General features: G+C 42.2%; 1 protein-coding gene across 2 annotated transcripts in view; it reads right to left on the bottom strand.

The window, feature by feature from the left end:
- Positions 1-4,062: 4,062 nt before the first annotated feature.
- Positions 4,063-23,620, bottom strand: part of BANP (BTG3 associated nuclear protein) — a 262,099-nt gene continuing 242,541 nt past the window's right edge. The window contains exons 13-14 of one of the 2 annotated variants that reach the window (XM_054049419.1): positions 13,267-13,410; positions 4,063-5,002 (exon numbers count right to left, since the gene is read on the bottom strand). In XM_054049419.1, the coding sequence (XP_053905394.1) occupies positions 4,931-5,002; positions 13,267-13,410 (216 nt within the window). In that variant the 3' untranslated portion in view covers positions 4,063-4,930. The remainder of the gene's footprint in view (positions 5,003-13,266; positions 13,411-23,620) is intronic. The other variant, XM_054049420.1, reaches the window with a different exon arrangement.

A 23,620-nucleotide genomic window follows, 5' to 3' on the forward strand; every position in this document is an offset into this window, starting at 1 on the left:
TTTATAAAGGGATATCATGCCTCACCTATAGGAATTCTTTGAAGATGTCAACAAGTATGTGGACAAGGGGGATCCAGTGGATATAGTGTACTTAAACTTCCAGAAAGCCTTTGACAAGATCCCTCACCAAAGACCCTTAAGCAAAGCAAGCAGTGATGGGAAACGAAGGTTAGGAATAAATTATCAGTTTTCACAATGGAATGAGGTAAATAGCGAGGTCCCCTAAGGGTCTGTATTGGAACCAGTGCTGTTCAATATATTCATAAATGATCTGGAAAAGGGGGTAAACAGTGAAGTGGCAAAGTTTGCAGAAGATACGACGTTACTCAAGATAATTAAGTTCAAAGCAGACTGCAAAGAGTTATAAAGGGATATCACAAAACTGAGTAACAAAATGGCAGATGAAATTCAGTATTGAAAAGTGTAAAGTAATGAACATCTATACATATAAAATGATGGGGTCTAAATTAGCTGTTACCACTCAAGAAAGAGATCTTGGAGTCATTGTGGATAGCTCTCTGAAAACATTTGCTCAATGTGCAGCAGCGTTCAAAAAAGCAACAGAATGTTAGGAACTATTAGGAAAGGGATAAATAAGACAAAATATCATAATGCTACTATATAAATCTATTGTACGCCCACACCTTGACTACTGCATGCAGTTCTGGTTACCCCTTCTCAGAAAAGTTACATTAGAATTGGAAAAGGCTGCGATCCAGAAAAGCTCTCACTTAACTTTAAGGACAAATCCCATTTACTTCAATGGAATTACTCACATACTTACTGTTAAGCACATGCTTAAATGCTTTGCTGGGTGAGGACCATAGAAGCCCTTATTAGTTAATGGACAGACACACTCTGACTTAGCTGGGTTTTGAATCAGGCCTCTAATGGGAAAAGATCTCAAAAGCATTTTTCAGTATTATTGTAGATACAGCACCAACAGTGTGGTAGGAATTTTAGACGTGTGAATAGAAGCAGTGAAATCTTGGCCCCTTTGATGTCAATGGAAAGAATCCCATTGACTTCAAAGGGGTCAAGATGTCATCCAAGGTCTCTGCCCTGAAAAGTTTCAAGTCTAAATATTATTAAATAATAAAACACTATTCAGGCATTATTTATCCCATCGGTCATAAGGTGACAAGACTAGGACTAGAACTCCCATTTCTTCTGGTCTTACTCTGTCATAAACCTTCTCTCTTTCTGAATAGTTGCAGTCACATGTTATCAATATCTGCAGCCCCAACAAAAAGAGTATGCTGAAAAATCCAATTTAAAAAAAAACTACAGGATGTTAAAGACGTTTTATTGCGAGGGAAAAGATCCATTTTCTTATTAAAAAGGCAGAGACTGAAAATAATGAGGGAGACATAACAAGAAAGCTACATTCCCAACTGGCCTGCTTAAAAGGTCAAGCCACCACCACTTTGGACATAAACTAAGTGAAACAATGCTAACTTGGCCGCATGCAGAGCCAGGCAAACTGTAAGGCCTCACAGAGTTTTTGATCGCTATGGCCCCAATCTTGCAATGAACTCTACATGGGCAGACCCCTGCACTGGCACAGAGGTCCATAGCAGCTCTTCACACATGCAAGGTCCATTGGAGGGGAAATCAGTTTAGAATTGAAGCCTATGTCCTCCCATCCAGGACTAATATTATTTGTATATGGTAGGGCCCACAATGAACTACCTGGTTTCTAGACATTCAAGAAGGGATGGCCCTTCCTCAAAGAACTGCTAATCTAAAGACAGAGGCTAGGGGAAGGGGAACAACCAATAGAAGTATCTGATCCAACACTGATGCCCTTGTTCTCTGAAGTACTATTATTTATACTATGATACTGCCTATAATGTGTTAGGTGTTAGCCAAACACAGAGGAAGATATAGTCCCTACCTCTAGGAGTGCACAATCTAAATATCTGAATCCATAAGAGAACCTTAATATTCTTTTCCTATTTATTTTAAGTGATTTGCATTCACCCTGATCAGACAGTGGCCAATGCCAGGTGCCCTAGAGGGCATGAACAGAACAGGGAATCATCAAGTGATCCATCCTGCCGCCCATTCCCAGCTTCTGGCAAACAGAGGCTAGGGACACCATCCCTGTCCATCCTGATGGACCTATCTAGTTCTTTTTTGATATATATAAATATATATTTACACACACACACAGAACTATCATCACTTTCATCCTCTCCTGCCAAGAGCATGCAGTGCTCAAATGGTTAATGGAAAATCACTTGACAACAAGCCTTTGCCATCTGCTCCATCTGGTACTCTAGCTGCAAAATGCATAGAGAACAACTCAGAGAGAGAGAAAGAGAGAGAACTCTGTGGTTTAAATGCATGTGTGCTGTGTTTACACAATGCAGCATGTGCACTTGTTGTTTTCCTCAGGTCTCAGAGCAGGGGGAAAAGGCAACACTTTCTAATAGAGAGCTTGAAGGTTTTACCTCCAACAGGAATATCGTAAGAGAGGATTATGTAGCTTTATCCTCAATAACCAGCAGCTTCACCTTCCCAGGCTTCTGCACTGTCACTTCCAAATAGTGTTTTCTTATTAAACAGCCACTCTAAAATATGCAGGAATTACTGTATTTTTAGGCTTCCCTTTGGATGCAAAGTTATTTAAACATCATCCAGTTTGGGAAGCACTATTAAAAAATGAAACTGGCAAGTAGCCATATTCTTTAACCTGTTGTAAATGTAGTTTTGACACACTCTGGCTGGTAATTTGTATTGTACTTGTGCCTCAGCAAATATCCTAATGAAAAGTGTGAACTTATAGTAAACTTATTACTTACCAGGGACAATATTTGCAAGAAATCTTGGGTGTTGAGGCCTACAGCTCAGGAGGGATGTTTTCCTAAGATAAGCCAAATAGAATTTGTGGCTATTTCTCATTCACTAACATTTGAATAGATATACAATATATTATCTGTCAATAAGAACCTAGCTTATTCAGTTAAAAAAAATAAACAACTATACTTTTCTCATTGGCTGAAACACACAAGCAGGTCTGTTCTCTAAGCCAATAATATCCTGCAAACAATATCTCTTCCCCTTAAATTAGCTTACTAAATAAACACATCTGGGGTGAAATCCTGGCTGTGTTGAAATCAGTGGCAAAACTCCCATTGACTTCAATGGGGCCAGTATTTCACTCCTGGAGGGGTGAGGCAGGCGGAGAAGTGGCCTTTGAGGTAACTATGGACCTGCTCTATTTTTTGAAAGCTTTTAGCAGAGTAAGTCCAGAGTCCCATGTGAATGTAAAGGAACCCAGGGTGATGTAGGAAAGTCTCGCAGAGAAAGATCAGTGATTTCAAGATCATGAATCCTACTAAATTAGACGACATTACTGAACTACTGAATCACAAATCTTACAAAATGATTTAACCTAAAGGGCACTACTCAGCTGGCTCAACAGAGATAAATAACTGGAATAAATAACTAGATCAACACCTCCTGAGAAAGAAACCCTCGTATCGCATATATCATATGTGGCAGCAGCAGAACAGTATCCTAAGTAGAAACCATCTATATCCAGGAACTATGTAATCAATCAAAAGAGCAAAAATGACCAGAATAAGGCTGGGGTTTCAAAGAGGACTGGCTAAAGGAGTCAGGTGACCAACTCTAATTTACTTAATCCCAGCCTAAGTTATTGACAACAAATCATCTAACCAGGTCTAACCCACACCCACTTATTGCTTACAGAAAGTACAGCTGACATGCAATGTTGTCACTCAAAGTGCAACATTCCCCACAGGGCTGGAGGCAGGAGTGGCTCCAGGGAGAAGAATTCTGAGGAGCCCTTATAAATTTGGTTTGAAATGGCTTTATAAATTTACTGTGTAAGATGCAATTTGCAGACTCTGAAGCTCAGAAAGGTTCACATTGAAACAAACCAAATGTTTCCCATGATGGCATGCCACTGCAAATTCATAGACCGAGGTTTGGCTAATAACAGCATCATGCCTATTTGGTGGGACCAAAGTAAGACTAGACCTTGTCTTCCCTGTAGACTTTACTTAGTCTCACCTCTGAATTGGTCCTATGCCTCTACAGACAGCAGATATCTATAAATATTTCATAGCTATAGTGTTATAAAAATAACCAGCGTAAAATGTGTTCTCACCTAAGGATATACAATGGGGTGGTGGAGGGGAGAGGGAAATTACACTGTTCATAAATACACATTTATTTGTTTCTTTAGAAATGCATAATTACAGCATTTGATAGCATTTTTTCCTTAGAAAAGTAGTTAAGCAACAATACAAACAAAATTGTTAGTCTTTTGCAAATACAATTTTTCATTACACTGAACAGAAATCACCAGCCAAAGGGTAATACTTGCAGTATGGTTTTTTTCTTTTTTTAAACATTTTCTTTTTTTGTTATAAACACCTTAGCAAATAAAAAAGCCGTTTAAACAATGAAAAATATTTGAGCTCTTGATTTCTATATGTGATAAAGCATGTACTGCAAAGCAGCAATGTGTTCAATAAGAGAGCTATGGACATTCAGTGGTACGAGTCACAGAAGAAATGATGGGATAAAACATTAACTTGGTTTTAATGTTTTGACTGATTAGGTGTTTTGTTTTTTTTCTCATGGAGGGAATATTTTTCCTTAAATACCTAAGGGATGAACCTGTATATTTAGAGGGCCAACTCCTCAGCTGGTGTAAAGTGATGTAGTTCCACTGAAGTCAGAGCTACCTTGATTTACACCAGGTGAGGATCTAGCCATGTGTGTAAAAACAAACAGACCAACAGAACAGTGATATTTACAGGAGACGTAAATGAAAATGTCTGTTAGTCTGATGGTCACATCCTTTCTCCTGTTGTTGTACGTGGGCAGCAACCCTTAGCTTCTGACTGTGGTCACTGGCATCTGGATCTATGAAGCTTCCACAATTCTTGCCTTACTCGATCTGGATTGCTCCGTGTTCTATCTGCATTTCTGGCTGGATAGTTGATTGAAGGGAATCTGTGCTCTATGGAAAGAAACAAAAAAAATGAATTCATATTTTACTTCAAATTATCTTCTCAATGCAAGTGCATTAAAGAAGACGCTAAAAGCAAGTTACTCAAGATCTTTAATCCCCGCTCCACCACTGACTTGCTATGTGGCCTTCTATGCCAGTTGCTTCACTGTCTCATCCTCCCCACCTGGGAGAAAGGGATAATGTCACTTACCTGGCTCACAGGAGCATAGGGAAAACTGCTGAGTACATGTTTGTTTAGCATTTTGAAAAACATAAAGCTAATAAAAATGCAAAGTGTTATTAAAACACTATATCTTTTTTGATGCTAAATATTTTATTATCTTCCTTTTGGCCACATATAAATCTCAATTAATTACCAGATCTTCCTAATGTGTCCAAAATTAAAGGAGTGGTTTTTTTTCCAAAGATGGGCAGAGAATGTAGGAGAACCATTAGTGCCAACCCAACTTTTGAGTTTTGGTAAAATGCCATCTAAAATAAATAAAATACTTAGGAAGCTGCTCAGAAAATAAATTGTAAATCCCAATTTTTTAAAAAAGCCGGAAAGGATGACGATCAAGGGGACTTAAACCAGAGCAAAGTAAAAAGAAGACACACGCACACACAAAGTTTAAGCAGAACTCCACTCCCAGCTCTCCCTCCAGTATGGCTGCAGTTACACTGACATAAAGGTGCTTAATGTTCGTACGGGAAGGGGAATACACTATACTGTTAAAAGGCACCTTTACATTGGTATAACTCCATCCACACTAAAGGTTGTATCAGTACAACCATTTTGATAAAAAAAATCAAAACCCTAACCAAAATAGTTACAGCAACCCAAAACTTGTGTGTGGATCAGGCACACACTGGAATTGAAATGGGAGTTTATATAAGTTTTAGCACAGTAGCATTCCACCTTTACCGTGTACAATGGGCCTTTTTGTATACTCCTCCTGGGGTTCTCAGACAAACAAGACAGGCGCATTTAAGTGCAATTCACACCTAATAAACAAGGTCAAATAAGAATAAAAGTACTGTAAATAATCCTGGTGTTTTCTGGGAAATTAACTTTCTCCCTCTAAAAGGAGGCAAAGAATTCTCGATTCCTACAGAGAGGAAATAGACCTGTATGAACAGGATTAAAAGAAAAACAAATCAAAACCCCATGCAACTGATTTACTCTTAAAAAGAAAAAAAGATGTTTGCATTAAGAATGTGAGTTATTCACATATTGGTCCAGTCAAGTGAGGCCTCCAAGTGAGTAGCTAATGTGGAGAGCCTCAGGGGTTTGTGACAGAGATTCTGCATGAAGCAAAGTGAACCTAGATTGTCATATAAGTTGTACTTTGAGCCAACTGATGCTCTGGGAACAGGACAGGGTGCAAGAGCAATAGAGTAGCTACACTGCCTTTAGAGGAAAAAGGTACTTTTTGGCACCCTATTTACTGCCCTAATAAAGAAAAACTAGCATCAACACTTGGGATGGGGCTTCAGAGAAACCAGGAGTGAAACACAGCTAATGGTTTTCCTACCCAAACACTGCTGGACTGTAGTGGCTTATTCAAATAAAAATACTGTGAGGTTCAACTTGTCAAAGCTTTCTTCTTAAATTAAGGTTTCACTGTGAAATTAATTCTTGCCTGCTTTTTTGTGTTCTGTTGCCAGTACATACATGTAGCTTCAATTTTTTTTCCTGTGGAATTCTTTGAGTCATTTGATTGCTTATTTACTTGTCCTATATAACAGTGCCAATCAGAAGAATAATGCTAACAGCTTGTCAACAGCTAAGCTTTAAAGCAACTACCTAAACACCTGGGGAAAAAAAATCTATAACACAAGCACTGACTATATATCCAGGATTCAGGCTATCAGGCCAGAAGTACGAGACTGTTTGAAGAGCTTGCAAGTGAGCTTGCATTGTGTGGTTTTCCCCCCATGTTAACCAAAATTTGACCCCCAACCGGGAGATTTCAGTGAAAAAAATAATATGTGATATTACCACATTTTGTTCTTGCAAATTAATGTGTCAAGAATCATTAGAGTTTCTATAAGTAAAGAATGAAATCAGGACACGAAAGTATGCAAACTACTTCTAGGCCCTGAATATCAGCCAGATCTCAACCCGACCTCTGGACATGCAGTTGCAATTTTGTGCCTGCAATGCACCGCTGACATACTATTAGTTAGATGTCTAAGTACCTGATTTGTGAGCACAAATTACACTGGTCTACAATTTTTGAGAAGTCGTCTGCTTCAGAGATAAAATGTGCTATTTATTATGTATTTTGATGTGCTGAATTCAAATATGACAATTAAAACAACTGACTGGCTATTGTTTCTAAGATATTTAAGTTTTTACATTTTATGTCTATGTATATTGTGTAGATAGTAGAGTTTTAATCATAAATTGTAAACCTAGGTCTTTTCATGTGTTTATGGTTGCTTTACATGATAATATTTCACCTGTCCTGTTTATGTAACACTTTAAAAATCAGCAAAAGGGTTATATAAATAAAATTTATTATGAAACAACAGGCAAAAAAACTATTCTGTACATAGTTTAGTCCTATTCAGTGTCTACTCGGCGCTTCTTGGCTTGTCTCTTGTATTCATTAAATGGAGTATCTCTTGTCACTGTCCAGCAATAGTCTGCAAGCATTGATGGGCTCCATTTGCCCTGATAGCGTTTCTCCATTGTTGCAATGTCCTGGTGAAATCGCTCGCCGTGCTTGTCGCTCACTGCTCCGCAGTTCGGTGGAAAAAAATCTAGATGAGAGTGCAAAAAATGTATCTTTAGTGACATGTTGCAACCAAGGCTTTTGTATGCCTTAAGGAGGTTTTCCACCAACAATCTGTAGTTGTCTGCCTTGTTGTTTCCGAGAAAATTTATTGCCACTAACTGGACGGCTTTCCATGCCGTCTTTTCCTTGCCACTCAGTGCATGGTCAAATGCATCATCTCGAAGAAGTTCACAAATCTGAGGACCAACAAAGACACCTTCCTTTATCTTAGCTTCACTAACCTTGGAAATTTTCCACGGAGGTACTTGAAAGCTGCTTGTGTTTTGTCAATGGCCTTGACAAAGTTCTTCATCAGACCCAGCTTGATGTGTAAGGGTGGTAACAAAATCTTCCTTGATTCAACAAGTGGTGGATGCTGAACACTTTTCCTCCCAGGCTCCAATGACTGTCGGAGTGGCCAATCTTTCTTGATGTAGTGGAAATCTCTTGCACGACTATCCCATTCGCAGAGAAAACAGCACTACTTTGTGTATCCAGTCTGCAGACCAAGCAAGAGAGCAACAACCTTCAAATCGCCACAAAGCTGCCACTGATGTTGGTCATAGTTTATGCTCCTCAAAAGTTGTTTCATGTTGTCATAGGTTTCCTTCATATGGACTACATGACCAACTGGAATTGATGGCAAAACATTGCCATTATGCAGTAAAACAGCTTTAAGACTCGTCTTCGATGAATCAATGAACAGTCTCCACTCATCTGGATCATGAACGACGTTGAGGGCTGCCATCACACCATTGATGTTGTTGCAGGCTACAAGATTACCTTCCATGAAGAAGAATGGGACAAGATCCTTTTGACGGTCACGGAACATGGCAACCCTAACATCACCTGCCAGGAGATTCCACTGCTGCAGTCTGGAGCCCAACAGCTCTGCCTTACTCTTGGGTAGTTTCAAATCCCTGACAAGGTCATTCAGTTCACCTTGTGTTATGAGGTGTGGTTCAGAGGAGGAGGATGGGAGAAAATGTGGGTCCTGTGACATTGATGGCTCAGGACCAGAAGTTTCATCCTCTTCCTCATCTGACTCAAGTGAGAATGATTCTGGTGCATCAGGAACCGGCAGTCCTTCTCCATGGGGTACTGGGCGTATAGCTGATGGAATGTTTGGATAATGCACAGTCCACTTTTTCTTCTTTGACACACCTTTTCCAACTGGAGGCACCATGCAGAAGTAACAATTGCTGGTATGATCTGTTGGCTCTCTCCAAATCATTGGCACTGCAAAAGGCATAGATTTCCTTTTCCTGTTCAATCACTGGCAAAGATTTGTTGCACAAGTGTTGCAGCATATGTGTGGGGCCCACCTCTTGTCCTGATCTCCAATTTTGCAGCCAAAATAAAGGTGATAGGCTTTCTTAACCATAGTGGTTATACTGCGCTTTTGTGATGCAAAAGTCACTTCACCACAAACATAGCAGAAGTTATCTGCACTGTTCACACAAGTATGAGGCATCTCTGCTCACTTTGGCTAAACAGAAATGTGTCCCTTTGCAAAATCAAACGCTGACAAATAAGAGAGCACGACACTGTATGATTTCTAGAGCTGATATAGGGCAATTTGTTCAGCAGAGTGATGTAAGCTTCGTTATGATTGCATCATCCATGACTTCTAGGAATAACATGATGCAATTCATATCATGTATGATGCAATACCAGCTTCAGATTGCATCATTCATTGTTTTGCCTAAAAAGCAAGTACTGTCCAAACCCAGTCATAGATTTATTCATAGATCCAGTCAAAGATGTATTTTAGTCATTTCTGGTTTAAATTGAGATCCCTTCCCTTTATAACTCACTTATCCTCCGCCATTCCCAAGTCAAGGGTCGTATATACTGACCCAATAGCATATCTTGAAAACTAGAGCCAATCAACAATTTTAATCATATTCGTTCTCAGTGACCCAGAATTAGTAAAGTTTGACTACATTTATTTCAGAAGCATTTTGGCTGTAGAGCAGTGTTACCAGTCAGACTTCTAGTTATTAACACTTGTGCCTTAAATTAACTTGCAAGTACAAAACTGTGCTTGAATAAACTGAAATTAGTATTGAACATCAGGGCATTCGTATCTGCTTCAGTTCAACTCAAAGGAGTGATTAATTTCAAAGGAGCTTCATTTCTGCCTCTAATTTTACATGTGCAACCTGGCATCCATAAACAATAAGGCACTGTTTGGAGGGCAGAAAGGTGAGAAATTAGAGGCTGATTTTCAGACCTGAGGTGTTCACATGTGATGTTTTCAACTTGGAATTTGTGTAGGGTACTGGATTTTGGCTCTGGAGGACAACAATGAGCCCCACTTTTGACAAGCTTGGATACAGAAACAGATTCAAAATGTTTGAGATCACGAAAATATCTCTGCATAGAACTTTCTGGAAAAAGAAATAATACAGGTTGCTGCTGCATTACTGAGCTAAGATGTGCATTTAATATTTTTCCCTTTATCCAATCAGTTCATTTCCAGTTATGCAGGACCACTCCATCATTTCAGCCAACCTGGTTATTTGTTTATGAGTTCCTAAGTAATCCATACATTTTAAGGTGATGCAAATATTAGGTTCGTTTTACTAATTTACATTTATGATTTCTTAGTTTTTAGTCTGTGCAAACTAGGAACTATTTACCGTGAACTTATTTTTAGCCTTTTTTGCATTTCTTTCCATACCCCTCTTGTTTTACATTCCTTTCAGTTTATCTACAACTTGGTATAAATCTCTGTGGTTAGCCACAATGTTAAAACCTAACACAGTGCAAAGTGTCTCTGAAAGAAAGTGACTCCTTTTGTGGTTGCCAATCGTGTGGGAGACAGATGCCTATGTCAACGGCTGGACTCGACAACCAACTGCCTGTCAGATCTAATAGCGGAGAGGGATGATAGTGTCACAAAAAATCCGGCTCCCTAACAAATTCAGTGGGAAGTGATTTAGGGGAACACTCTGGGGCCCAGATCTGCAATGGCAATTTACTATGAACGAGCACCTCTGAATGTGTGATGCACCAGTATTTTATTACTTGGATCGAGCCAGAAGTGTGCATGGCACTTGAAAGGTTTAAAATAAATAAATATGGCAAGAGCCCCGTACTGAGAAGCTGATTGTCTGTGACATTTGTGATAGACGCTGCAATCCCATGCAGTATCTTTGGGGACCGTTGTTTTAAATTTATGAATGATTTATGTATGATTGGGTTCTGCGCCGGGGGGAAGGTTACTACAGCTCCTCCAGGAACTCAAAACAGACTAAGATGAGCTGGTAAGGGCACTTCTACAGTTAAAATGCTGCATCAGTGCACCTGTGCTGCTGTAGTGCTTTAATGAAGATGCTAGTTAATTCACCTCTCTGAGAGGCAGTAGCTTTGTTGGCAGGAGAAGCTCTCCCACTGACGTAGCGCTGTCCACATGGAGGGCTAGCTCGGTATAATTACGTTGCTCAGGGGGGGATGGATTTTTCACATCCCTGAGCGACGTAGCTATGCTGATATAGGTCTGTAGTGTAGACAAGACCAAAGACTGTAAACAACTCCAGAGAGGTACCTGAGGTGGTTTGCATATACCAGTTCAAACGTGGTTTTCCAGAGACCAAGAGACAAAGAAAGATGTTTGGCTGAATTTAAACAGACTCCGGGCCTTCATTTTGAGTGAGCAAACAGATGGGATCTTCTGTACAAGGGGAGACCCCAACCCTTGCTGAAGGGTTGGAAAGGATATTGTACTACTAGCCTCCTCGTGTGGAAAATGGGCAATTTCTAGTATGTTTAGTACGCATGTGGGACCTTTCTTTGTTTTCATATATTTTCTTTTGCCTTAAGATTAAGTGTACTTTGCTTTGGAAGAGCCATGTGGTCATTAGTAAAAAACACAATTTTTGTCCTTATTTATTGTACGTTATGGGTAGACAATGTACAGGAATATTTTGTTCCAATACTGGTTTGATAATTTATTGGGCCATATATTTCCACTCTGTTAAGGCATAGTTCTGGCTATATTATTTTAGGCACACAGAGGCCTTCAGGCATAGGGGATCTATAAATAAAAATGCATAATCACTATTATTATTATTTTTTACGGTGGCCTTAAAACACCAGAAGGCTCCTGGACACAATAGACCAGCTTCAGGTTACATGTCAAGGCTTATCGCTCTTGCATGTCATTCTGGATATGCACACTTCCAGCACACTTGGGAAGGGTTTCTTTCCACTCATGACAGAATACACGGTCAGCAGCAGGCCTTGCTTATTACACCTCTGTATTCAAAATTCATGTAACTATCAGGCCATTTAAAATTCTTTTGTTCCCAAAACTTGAAGTTGCTGAGCAACCTCAATTTGCATTCACTCCAATTTGAGTCCAGCATGCTCTGCACCACTCAGGAGGCTCTCAAAAAAGCAGGACTTTGATTTGTAACTATTTTTTAATCTTAACAGTCTAAAACTATTTTTTAATCTTAACAGTCTAAAACAAGCCAGTCAAACTGGTAACCTCCAATACACATACCACAATACTGGAGAACATCGTAACTTACAAAATGCAACATTTTCTTTTCCAGAGAGCTGATCAAGCAATTTTTTGCCCATAGCCAATATTTGCAGCCAGGTTAGACATCCCCACAAAATAGGGGTTTACAATAGGAATGGTGACAAAATCCAACTCTGGAGCCAGCTAGTGGCACTGCTGTCATAATACCGTTCATGATATGGCTGGCAGTTCAGTTTGCGTTCCTTCTGGGCTCCTTTGAGCAGTTTTGGGAGTAAAGCAACTACCTTTGAAAATTTGACATTGTTTGAGACCAGCCTCGTTTTGTTGCCATCATCATCAGTCACTGCTTTAAACGGATGAGAAATTAGGCATGTACTCTTGGTGAGTGGCTGTCAGGTTGCAGTCAGACGGCCTGAGATCACTGCCGAGTTCAAGTACCTTTATATTTCCTGAGAAAAACAAGAGTTTTCTATAGCCAGCTACATGAACATTCATGTTGGCATGAAGGATAATGCTTCCATTTTAAAAGAGAGCTTCAAGTGTTTGCTTACAATTGCTAACACTGCAGCTGATGTGGGAAATCCAAACAGTGGATCAAAATGATTGAACTGCAGGCAGGAAGGGCAGGCACCCTTCAAGAAGATTGGACTTGAGAACCTCAGGCTGAAAGAAGCTTTCCTAATATGACTCTAGGCAAACATCTTCCTCCTGTCCTATCAGCTTGGTGTTCCTCTTTTACTGATTCAGGAAAATGATGATGACTAAAATGACTATACTCTAGGGGCAATCGAGCAAGGACTCAGAGGTAGGAACAAGGCCAGGAATAGTCAAAGGCTGTTTATAAATGGAGGCATTCATTATAGGAGACATTTTTAGAGTTGAGAAATTGCGTATTATAAACCCTAAGGGAATGGAATATTTGTGGACAGAAACATAGTTATTCTGACAGGCATTAGCATCTTTTTAAGTACTTTCAAATGGGAAAAAATACATACTTGATTAGTAGCAGCGTGGTCTGTCACTGGTGCCAGCTGGACATATTGGACCTGGATATCACTCCCTTGGAGTGGGGATCCATCTACGCCCCCAGATGCAGGATCTGCAGAGGCAACAGCTATCAACTGAGCACCCTGTAACACCTGCAGACAAACCAACAGAGAAAATATCCTGTAAACAACCATAATTACAAAGGCATTGTGAACATTGTGAAACATCTGTAACTACAAAACAGATGTGAGACCAAAAAAACAGGAACCCCACCAAAAAACTATCCATCAATAATGGTTAAGTTAAATTGCAAGGGTTTCCAAGAGAATAGGTATTCATACTGAAGGACAGTTAGACCAGAAGCACTTTGTTGTGCTTTATAAAATCTGGATTCCTTCAATTTTTTAGTGAAACGGTTAACAGCCAACATACCTGGAAACGTTTACCTCTCTTATGATTCTGTAATACAAAACAGTTCTGTATTCAAAATGTATCAGCACTAGTGATGGCACAAAACCATCCTGAGGGATTATGCTAAATACTCCCGGTTTCATTTCTTTAATTAAAATAAAACCACCTTTGATTAACACAAACAGAATGAGGCTGTTATGCGGCACTTACACACTGCTTCCTATAACTGCTGAACCTATTTTTCTTGTAATGAGTGCACCCAATTCCCATTAGCCTAGTTGGGGGTTACACCAACATTCTGAGGAGAGAACCAAAATGGAACACTGGTGTTTACATCATGCTGTTCTGTGGCCCTAATCCAAAGCCCAGTTAAGTCCATGGGAGCATGTCCATTATTCCAGTGGCCTTTGAATCAGGGTGTAGAATCAGAGGCCCTGCCTGAATCCCAATAGTCAGAGGAAGATCTCTGCCCATGTCTCCTGTAACTGTACGGGGGGAGGGTAATAAAGCAGACCTGGGGACTAATGGCCCAATGACACCTCCAGAAGAAACCCAGATGCTCAGTGAGAGGAGAGGAGGAGCTAGAGCCCTGCAGTCAGTGACCAGAGTGCTGTGTTGTAATTAACCAGAGCTGGGGCTTTTTCTGCTAGATTTTATGTTTGCATAAAAACCTTTGGCTTCATTTGTTATTACAGATGTATTCTAAAGCCCATGATATGGGGTAGGAGAAGGGCTTTGCTGGGATGATTGGCTCTCGTTACTGGACCAGGTTCTGATGCCCCTAGCTTACAAGGATATACAGTACTGTTAACGCTGTAGGCCATATTTTCACAAAATTTGCAATTTTTCACATTCTTAAAATCACTTTGGAAAAGGTAATTAGTAGTTATTTAATTGCAGTTAACTCAAGCGATTAACACAAAAATATTAATTGTGATTAATCGCAGTTTTAATCGCACTGTTAAACAATAGAATACCAATTGAAATTTATTAAATATTTTTGATGTTTTTGTACATTTTCAAATATATTGATTTCAATTACAACATATAATACAAAGTGTACAGTGCTCACTTTATAGTATTATTTTATTACAAATATTTGTACTATAAAAATGATAAACAAAAGAAACAGTGTTATTCAATTCACCTCCTACAATACCGTAATGCAATCTCTTTATCATGAAAGCACAACTTACAAATTTTGGAGGCTTTGTTACGTAACATCACTCAAAAACAAAACAATGTAATACTTCAGTGCCTACAAGTCCACACATCCTACTTCTTGTTCAGCCAATCATTAAGACAAATACAATTGTTTACATTTATAGGAGATAATGCTGCCTGCTTCTTATTTACAATGTCACCTGAAAGTGAGAACAGGCGTTCGCATGGCACTTCTGTAGCCGGTATTGCAAGGTATTTACACGCCAGATATGTTAAACATTTGTATGCCCTTCATACTTTGGCCACCATTCCAGAGGACATACTTCTGCTCGTTAAAAAAATAATGCGTTAATTAAATTTGTGACTGAACTACTTGGGGAAGAATAGTATGTCTCTGTGATCAGGCGCAGACTCACTCCTGCGGCGCCTCCTGCTGGTCGTCTTGGGAATTAGCTCACCAGTCGTCGGAGCACCCTCTGCAGGCCAGGTGTCCCACCTGTCGTTGGCCCCCGTGTCCCTCCCGGACCCCGGTGCCCTTGGCTTGGGTGCTGCCCCCCTGGCCGTACCCCACTCTCTCTCTGGGTCTCCCCATCCAGTGGAACCACCACCCCCTATCCCCATGTCGCCTCAGTCGTGGCTACTGCCAGTCACCATCTAGCCCCCGCCCCCTGGGGCGGACTGCAGTCTATCAGCCACTCATCACAGGCAACAAGGGGTTTGGACTGGCTGCCTTTGCCCACCCTCAGGCTGCCCCTCTGCAACCCCAATACCTATGTGGGCCTAGGATCAGGCCCTGCAGCCTGGGGAGTTGCTGGCCTAGGGCTTCCCTGCCCCCAAGGCCTTTCCCCGGCCCTGCCTCACTCTAGGTCCCTGGATGAGTTCCCCAGCAGCCTGGCCTGTCTCTCTCTCCAGTCAGAGTGAGACTCCTGAGCTTCTGTCCGCCCTGGTCTTCTTATAAGGCCGAGTTGCTCTGTTTGGGGCATGGCCCCAGCTGCAGCCACTTCCGCCAATCAGCCGGGGTTTTGCTCCTTGCCCCAGCCCCAGCCCTCTGTAGGGCTTTTCCAACCCCTTCCGGGCTGGAGCGGGTGTTCACCCCGCTACAGTCTCCTGCTCTGTTTTACCCACATTCTGCCATATATTTCATGTTATTGCAGTCTCGGAAGATGACCCAGCACACGTTGTTCGTTTTAAAAACACTTTCACTGCAGATTTGACAAATCACAAAAAAGATACCAATGTGAGATTTCTAAAGATAGCTACCACACTTGACCCAAGTTTTAAGAATGTGAAGTGCCTTCCAAAATCTGAGAGGGATGAGGTGTGGAACATGCTTTCAGAAGTCTTAAAAGAGCAACACTCCAATGTGAAAACTCCAGAACTCAAACCACCAAAAAAGAAACTCAACCTTCTGCTGGTGGCATCTGACTCAGATGATGAAAGTGAACATGCGTCAGTCTGCACTACTTTGGATCGTTATCGAGCACAACCCCTCATTAGCATAGACGCATGTCTTTTGGGAGGGTGGTGGAAGCATGAAGGGACATATGAATCTTTAACGCATCTGGCACGTAAATATCTTGCGACACCAATTACAACAGTGCCATGTGTCCCTGTGAGTGCTCCACTTCAGGTCAAGGTGCGTCCCAGCGCCTTTGATCGGAGATTTCTACAGCAGTACCCCTACGGGCCGTGCACGCGCTGTGCCTGCCTCACGAGCTGTCAGTGTTTGAATAGCGCGTGCACGGCCCAGGCTCCTCAGTTCCTTCTCTACAATGGAGTCCGTTCCAGATTCCGAAGTAGAGGGGAGGAGGGTGGGTAGTGGAGCACCCACAGGGACACTCATCTCAAAGAACGTCAATTACTGCACAGGGTGAGTAACCTCCTCTTCGAGAGAGAGATGTCCCTGTGGGTGCTCCACTTCAGGTGACTGAAAAGCAGTATCCTTTAGGATGGTCGGGACTTTGGATCAGGTAAGAAGGCTGTTGACAAGACAGCTCTACCCATCCTGGTGTCGGATGCTGTGTGTGCATGAGAGTGTAATGATTGGCGAAGGTGAGGTTCGATGCCCAGGTAGCTGCCTTGCATATGTCAGAAAGCGGGACATTACGGAGAAAGGCAGTGGAAGTGGAGACAGCTCTAGTAGAGTGTGTCCTAATTTATGTCAGGGGTTGTATGTGCTTCAGTTGGTAGCAGAGACGTATGCAGTCTGCAATCCATTTGGAGAGTCTCTGCGTAGAGATAGCTTTTCCCTGTGATCGCTGAGTGGTAGAGATGAAAAATTTGGGGATTTTCCTAAAAAGGGGTTTTGTTCTATCCAGGTAAAAGGATAGTGCTCTGCGCACATCAAGAATGTGCATTGCTGTTTCAAAAGCATTAGCGTGGGGTTTGGGGGAAAATGTTGGTAGGTGTATTGGCTCATTGAGGTGAAAGGAACAGTGCATCTTAGGCAGGAACTTCGGGTGTGTGCGGAGTATGACCTTATCACGGAAGAATGTGGTATACGGAGGTTCCGCCATGAGTGCTCCCATTTCTCCTTCTCGTCTGGCAGACGTGATTGCTATCAGGAAGGTGGTCTTCACGGATAGGTGGAGAAGGGAGCAGGTAGCCATTGGCTCAAAGGGCTTATCCATCAGGGCTTTGAGGACTAGGTGGAGGTCCCAGGGCGCAGCAGGCGGTTTTACGTCTACGGTTTTACGATAGAATGTTTGGATGCCCTTCAGGAACCTTTTGGTTACTGGATTGGTAAAGACCGTAGCGTTGTCGATCTTATGGTGAAATGTGGTGATTGCCGCGAGGTGGACCTTGAGGGAACTCGCGGAGAGACCTACTGTTTTAAGGTCTAGCAGGTAATCCAGTATCAGTGGGAGTGGGGCGGAAACTGGGGAGGTCTGTTTGGCCGTTCACCAAGATGTGAACCTCTTCCATTTATGTAGGTAAGTAGTGCGTGTGGTGTGTGTCCTGCTGTGTAGTAGGACTGTCCGCACTTGTTCAGAACATGCTAACTCCTCATTAGAGAACCATTGATTAGTCAGGCCCTCAGGTGGAGTCGCTGTATGTCAGGGTGACATAGCTGGCCCCTGCATTGTGATACGAGGTTGCTGGGGGGAGGGGGGGAGAGGAATCGACGGCTTGACCGACATCCGCACGAGGAAGGGATACCATGGTTGTCAGGGCCACGATGGGACTATTAGAATGATATTGGATCTGTCTGTTCTTATCTTCTGTATTATTCTGTTCAACAGAGGTATTGGTGGAAACGCATACATGAGAGTGTCGGTCCATGGGAACATGAAGGCGTCTCCTCGAGAGTGTTTCCCCAGGCTGGCTCTGGAACAGAATGTCGGGCATTTTTTGTTTATTGCCGTGGCAAATAGATTTAGTTCGGGATAACCCCAGGTCTGGAAAATGATGGATAGGATGGCGTCGTCGAGTTCCCACTCGTGCTGTTTGGGGAAGGATTGACTGAACTTGTCTGCGGTGGTGTTCTGAGAACCGGGCAGATATGAGGTGGAGATATGGATATTGTGTTGAAGGCACCAATTCCATAGTTTTACCACCTCTATGCAGAGGAAGTAGGACCGGGCTCCCCGTCTGTTCACATAGAACATGCATGCGATGTTGTCGGTCATGATCCGAATTCTGCAGTTTTGGATAATGGGAAGGAAAAGGATGCAGGCATTGTGTACGGCTGGAGCTCAAGTAGATTTCTATGAAACTTGGTTTCCGTAGAGGACCAGAGGCCCTGAGTGGTGAGGTGACCCATGTGCGCTCCCCATCCTATGAGGGATGCATCTGTAGTGATGGTCAGTGAAGGGGGTTCTTGTCGGAAGGGAATCCCGGCACAGATGTTGATAGGAGAGGTCCACCAGAGAAGCGAGTCCTTGACTTTCGGAGGCATAGTTAGCAATTTGTTTAATCTGTGGATATTTGGTTTGTATACCACGGCTAGCCCCCCTGAAGGCATCGCATGTACAGGTGGACATTTGGGACCACGAATGTCGAAGTGGCCATGTGCCCTAACAGCTGCAGGGAATCTCACACTGTAACCCGTGGGCTGGCACGTATCTGGGTAATTAGGGTACCCACTGTGTGGAATCTGGCCTGGGGAAGAGAGGCAAGACCCATGGTGGAGTCGAGGTGTGCCCCGATGAAATCGATTTGTTGGGTATGTCATAAGGTAGATTTGTTTCTGTTTATTTGCAGACCCAGGGTGTGGAAGCTGTGCATAGTTGCAGAAGTCACTCGGATCGCCTCCAAGTGAGTGGGGACTTGAGGAGACAATTGTCCAGGTAAGGAAAAATGAGGACCCCTTTCTTTCTGAGATGTTCTATTACGACTGCTAGCACTTTGGAGAAGACACACAAGGCAGTGGAAAGGCCAAATGGCAGGACCCTGTATTGGTAGTGTTCCATTCCCACGGCAAATCTGAGAAAATGTTGATGGGCAGGGTGGATAGTGAAATGGAAATATGTGTCTTGGAGATCGAGGGTTGAAAACCAATCTCCCTGCTCCAGCGTCAGAATTATCATTGGTAAAGTAACCATCCGGAATTTCTGTTTCTTGACAAACCTGCTTAGGTGTCGAAGGTCGAGGATAGGGCACCATCCGCCATTTTTCTTTTCTGTCAAGAAGTAGTTGGAGTAAAATCCTTTCCCTCTGTATTGAGCTGGTACCCGCTCTATCACTCTAGCTCTATGAGGTGTTGTACATCTTGACGGAGCAACTGTTTGTGAGGGAGTCCCTGAAAAGGGACGGGGTGGGAGGGTGGGTAGGAGGTCCAGAGAGGAAGGGGATGGCATAACCCGATCTGATAATTTCCAGGATGCATCTGTTCATAGTGATAGCTTTCCAATTGGTAAGGAACGGGCGCAGATGGTGTCCAAAGAAATGGATGGTTGAAATTGATGCTGAAGAGGGTGGGAGGTTTTCTGTACCCTTAACCAAGGTTTCAAATTTGTTTGTTTGAGGCAGGAGGGTGGGTCGCTGTCGTTTGTGGAGGGCGACGTCATTGGATTCTGGGTCTATGGCATTGTTGTTGCTGCGAACCATATTGTCTGAAGTGTTGATTTTGTGCAAAAGCATGGTAGCGTGGCCATTGGTATGGCTGATCTGTCCTGCCTCTTTTTTGTGGCAGGTGGCTGGAGGCCTAAAGATCTGAGTGTGGCACGTGATTCTTTCATGGAATGGAGGACCTCATTGGTTGTAGAGGCTTGTCCCCATCGAAGCGAAGATCCTGGACAGTGCTCTGTATCTCCTTGGGAAAGGAGGAAGTAGTAAACCATGAGGCATGCCTCATGACGATGGCCGTGAATCTGGCAGCTGCATCTGCAGCATCGAGAGCAACCTGAAGAGTTGTGCAGGAGATCAATTGGCCCTCGGACACCACTGCTTTGAATTGTTGTCGTTTGTCTTCTGACACATTATCAATAAATTGCATTACTTTAGCATAATTTTTGTGGTGATATTTTGCTAAGAGCGCCGCATAATTCACTACTCGAAATTGAAAAGTGGAAGATGAATACACTGTGCGGCCAAAGGAGTCCAGTCTCTTGTTCTCCTTGTCAGATGGGGTAAATTGGAAAGGCTGGTGCTTATTTTTCTGGTTGGCCGCCTCAACCACTAGCAAATTGGTTGATGGGTGAGTAAATAGAAACTTCCAACCCTTCGACGGGACAGCATACAGGTTGCCCACCACTGGGGTAGATGGATAAGATTCTGAGAGAATGATTTAGACCAAAGGGGGGAAGGATAGCTCAGTGGTTTGAGCATTGGCCTGCTAAACCCAGGGTTGTGAGTTCAATCCTTGATGGGGCCACTTAGGGATCTGAGGCAAAAAGCAGTACTTGGTCCTGCTAGTGAAGGCAGGGGGCTGGACTCGATGACCCTTCCAGCTCTATGAGATAGGATAGGTATAAGAGACTGGACCGCAAATATTTTGTCCCGTCGAAGGGTTGGAAGTTTCTATTTACTCACCCATCAACCAATTCGCTAGTGGTCGAGGCGGCCAACCAGAAAAATAAGCACCAGCCTTTCCAATTTACCCCGTCTGACAAGGAGAACAAGAGACTGGACTCCTTTGGGCGCACAGTGTATTCATCTTCCACTTTTCAAGGCAATTTCCTCAAGCATGGCGCGGTCCTCACCCAGCATCCAGCTGGAGCGCTAGAGCAGGGCTGAGCCGCGTGATTAGTCCCCGACCCAAAGGGCTTAAAACAGCTCGTGGGCTGGATCCGGCCCTTGGGCTGTAGTTTGCCCATTCCTGTCCTAGAGTGACCTCAAATGATTTGGGATGTGCTGAGGTGCAGTCAAGAAAAGGAGACCACACTGCAAAAGACTGCTTGATTTTGTTTTTAAAGGACTATGTTAATTTATGCATTTCCTCTCCATGCCATATATTTTGTAACTCCTGTACTGGAGGCACTTCACAGTCTGAATTTATGAGTATTTACCAGCCAAGAGCAGCAATTCTTGACAATTTCTGACATTGTACATGTTATCGCTGACCGCCAACCCCCAGAATTGGGTGGGTGATTGGACTGCTACATCCCTTTTACATTATATCTATATTATAGAAATTATATTACATGAAAAAAATGCAAAGCTTAGAATAGTACCAGGTTGTACCTTTGTGGTTGCATTCCTTCCATCAAGCTTTAGTAGGACTCATTTTAGTGGCGTATAATTTGGAGGGGATATAATCCTTTATGTTATTTTATTCTGAATTTTGACAAGATTATTGGCAATAACACAGCTTTGTGCTTTAAAAATCCACCTGCCACTCCTCCGTATCAATATCTACATGAAATACTTCTTGCTGTTTAACAGAGAGTCCTTCTATATTGGATTTACTCAGAGTAAGTAATGAGACAGACTTTTCATGTTATACCTTTCTGTTGGGTAACTTTGTAATTCAGCCAATCTCTCTTGGGTCCTATTTCTTTTTCAATTTTTCCTTTCCAAAATTTGAAAGAACAGACATTAAGGGAAAGGCTTCTTTCTTAGTACATCAAGAATGATAAAAATGTGATTGTGGTATAGGTGTTTATAACACAGAAATATCTCCTTTTTTATCACCTCCTATTCATGCAAACCTGGGGGGATCAGAGGTGCCTGTTTCCCTCAGTGGAGGTCAAGATGAGAGAAAAGCGCATATTAATTTCTCCTAATTTTAAACCAAATTCCTAGAGTCCTATTAACTACAGAATTGTTTCCAATTTGGCTATTCCACTGATCGGTCCAAGGAAGGAATCTTAGACGGTTATAATCTGAGTCAGCATCTGCTCTATACTAATAATCCAATGGCCTTCTTTATTTTCCATCATAAGAACATAAGAATGGCAATACTGGGTCAGACCAAAGGTCCATCTAGCCCAGTATCCTGTCTTCCAACAGTGGCCAATACCAGGTGTCCCAGAGGGAATGAACAGAACAGGTAATCATCAAGTGATCCATCCCCTGTCGCTCATTCCCAGCTTCTGGCAAACAGAGGCTAGAGACACCATCCCTGCCCATTCTGGCTAATAGCCATTGATGGACCTATCCTCCATGAATTCATCTAGTTCTTTTTTGAACCATGTTGTAGTTTTGGCCTTCACAACATCCTCTGGCAAGAAGTTCCACAGGTTGACTGCATTGTGTGAAAAAATACTTCCTTTTGTTTAAAACCTGCTGCCTATTAATTGCCTTTGGTGACCCCTTGTTTGTATGGTAGGAGAAGGAGTAAATTACACCTCCTTATTTACTTTCTCCACACCAGTCATGATTTTATAGAATTCTATCATATCCCCCCTTAGTCATCTCTTTTCCAAGCTGAAAAGTCCTAGTCTTATTAATCTCTTCTCATACAGCAGCCATTCCATACCCCTAATCATTTTTGTTGCCCTTTTCTGAACCTTTTTCAATTCCAGTATATCTTTGTTGAGATGGGGCGACCACATCTGCATGCAGTATTCAAGATGTGGGCATACCATGGATTTATATAGAGGCAATATTATATTTTCTATCTTATTATTTATCCCTTTCTTAATGATTCCCAAAATTCTGTTCGCTTTTTTGAGTGCCGCTGCACATTGAGTCTGGTGGCACCTTAAAGACTAACAGATTTATTTGGGCATAAGCTTTCGGTTGCATCCGAAGAAGTGAGGTTTTTACTCACGAAAGCTTATGCCCAAATAAATCTGTTAGTCTTTAAGGTGCCACCAGACTCCTTGTTGTTTTTGTAGATACAGACTAACACGGCTACCCCCTGATACTTGCTGCACATTGAGTGGATGTTTTCAGAGAACTATCCACAACGACTCCAAGATCTCTTTCTTGAGTTGTAACAGCTAATTTAGACCCCATCATTTTATATGTATAGTTAGGATTATGTTTTCCAATGTACCTTACTATGCATTTATCAACGTTGAATTTCATCTGCCATTCTGTTGCCCAGTCACCCAGTTTTGTGAGATCCTTTTGTAGCTCTTCGCAGTCTGCTTGGGACTTAACTATCTTGAGTAGTTTTGTAACATCTGCAAATTTTGCCACCTCACTGTTTACCCCCTTTTCCAGATCATTTATGAATATGTTGAATAGACTGGGCCCAGTACAGACCCCTGGGGGACACCTCTATTTACCTCTCTCCTTTCTGAAAACTGACCATTTATTCCTACCTGTTTCCTGTCTTTTAACCAGTTACCAATCCCATAGGCAATGCTTCTATGATTATCTAACCAATAGTACTGTTTGAGACGTTTTAATTTTTTTAAGTGTATTGGAGAATAAATATCAGCCATCTGCTTAAAG

Source organism: Malaclemys terrapin, chromosome 14, assembly GCF_027887155.1.
Source record: "Malaclemys terrapin pileata isolate rMalTer1 chromosome 14, rMalTer1.hap1, whole genome shotgun sequence".
NCBI classification, from domain to species: Eukaryota; Metazoa; Chordata; order Testudines; family Emydidae; genus Malaclemys; species Malaclemys terrapin.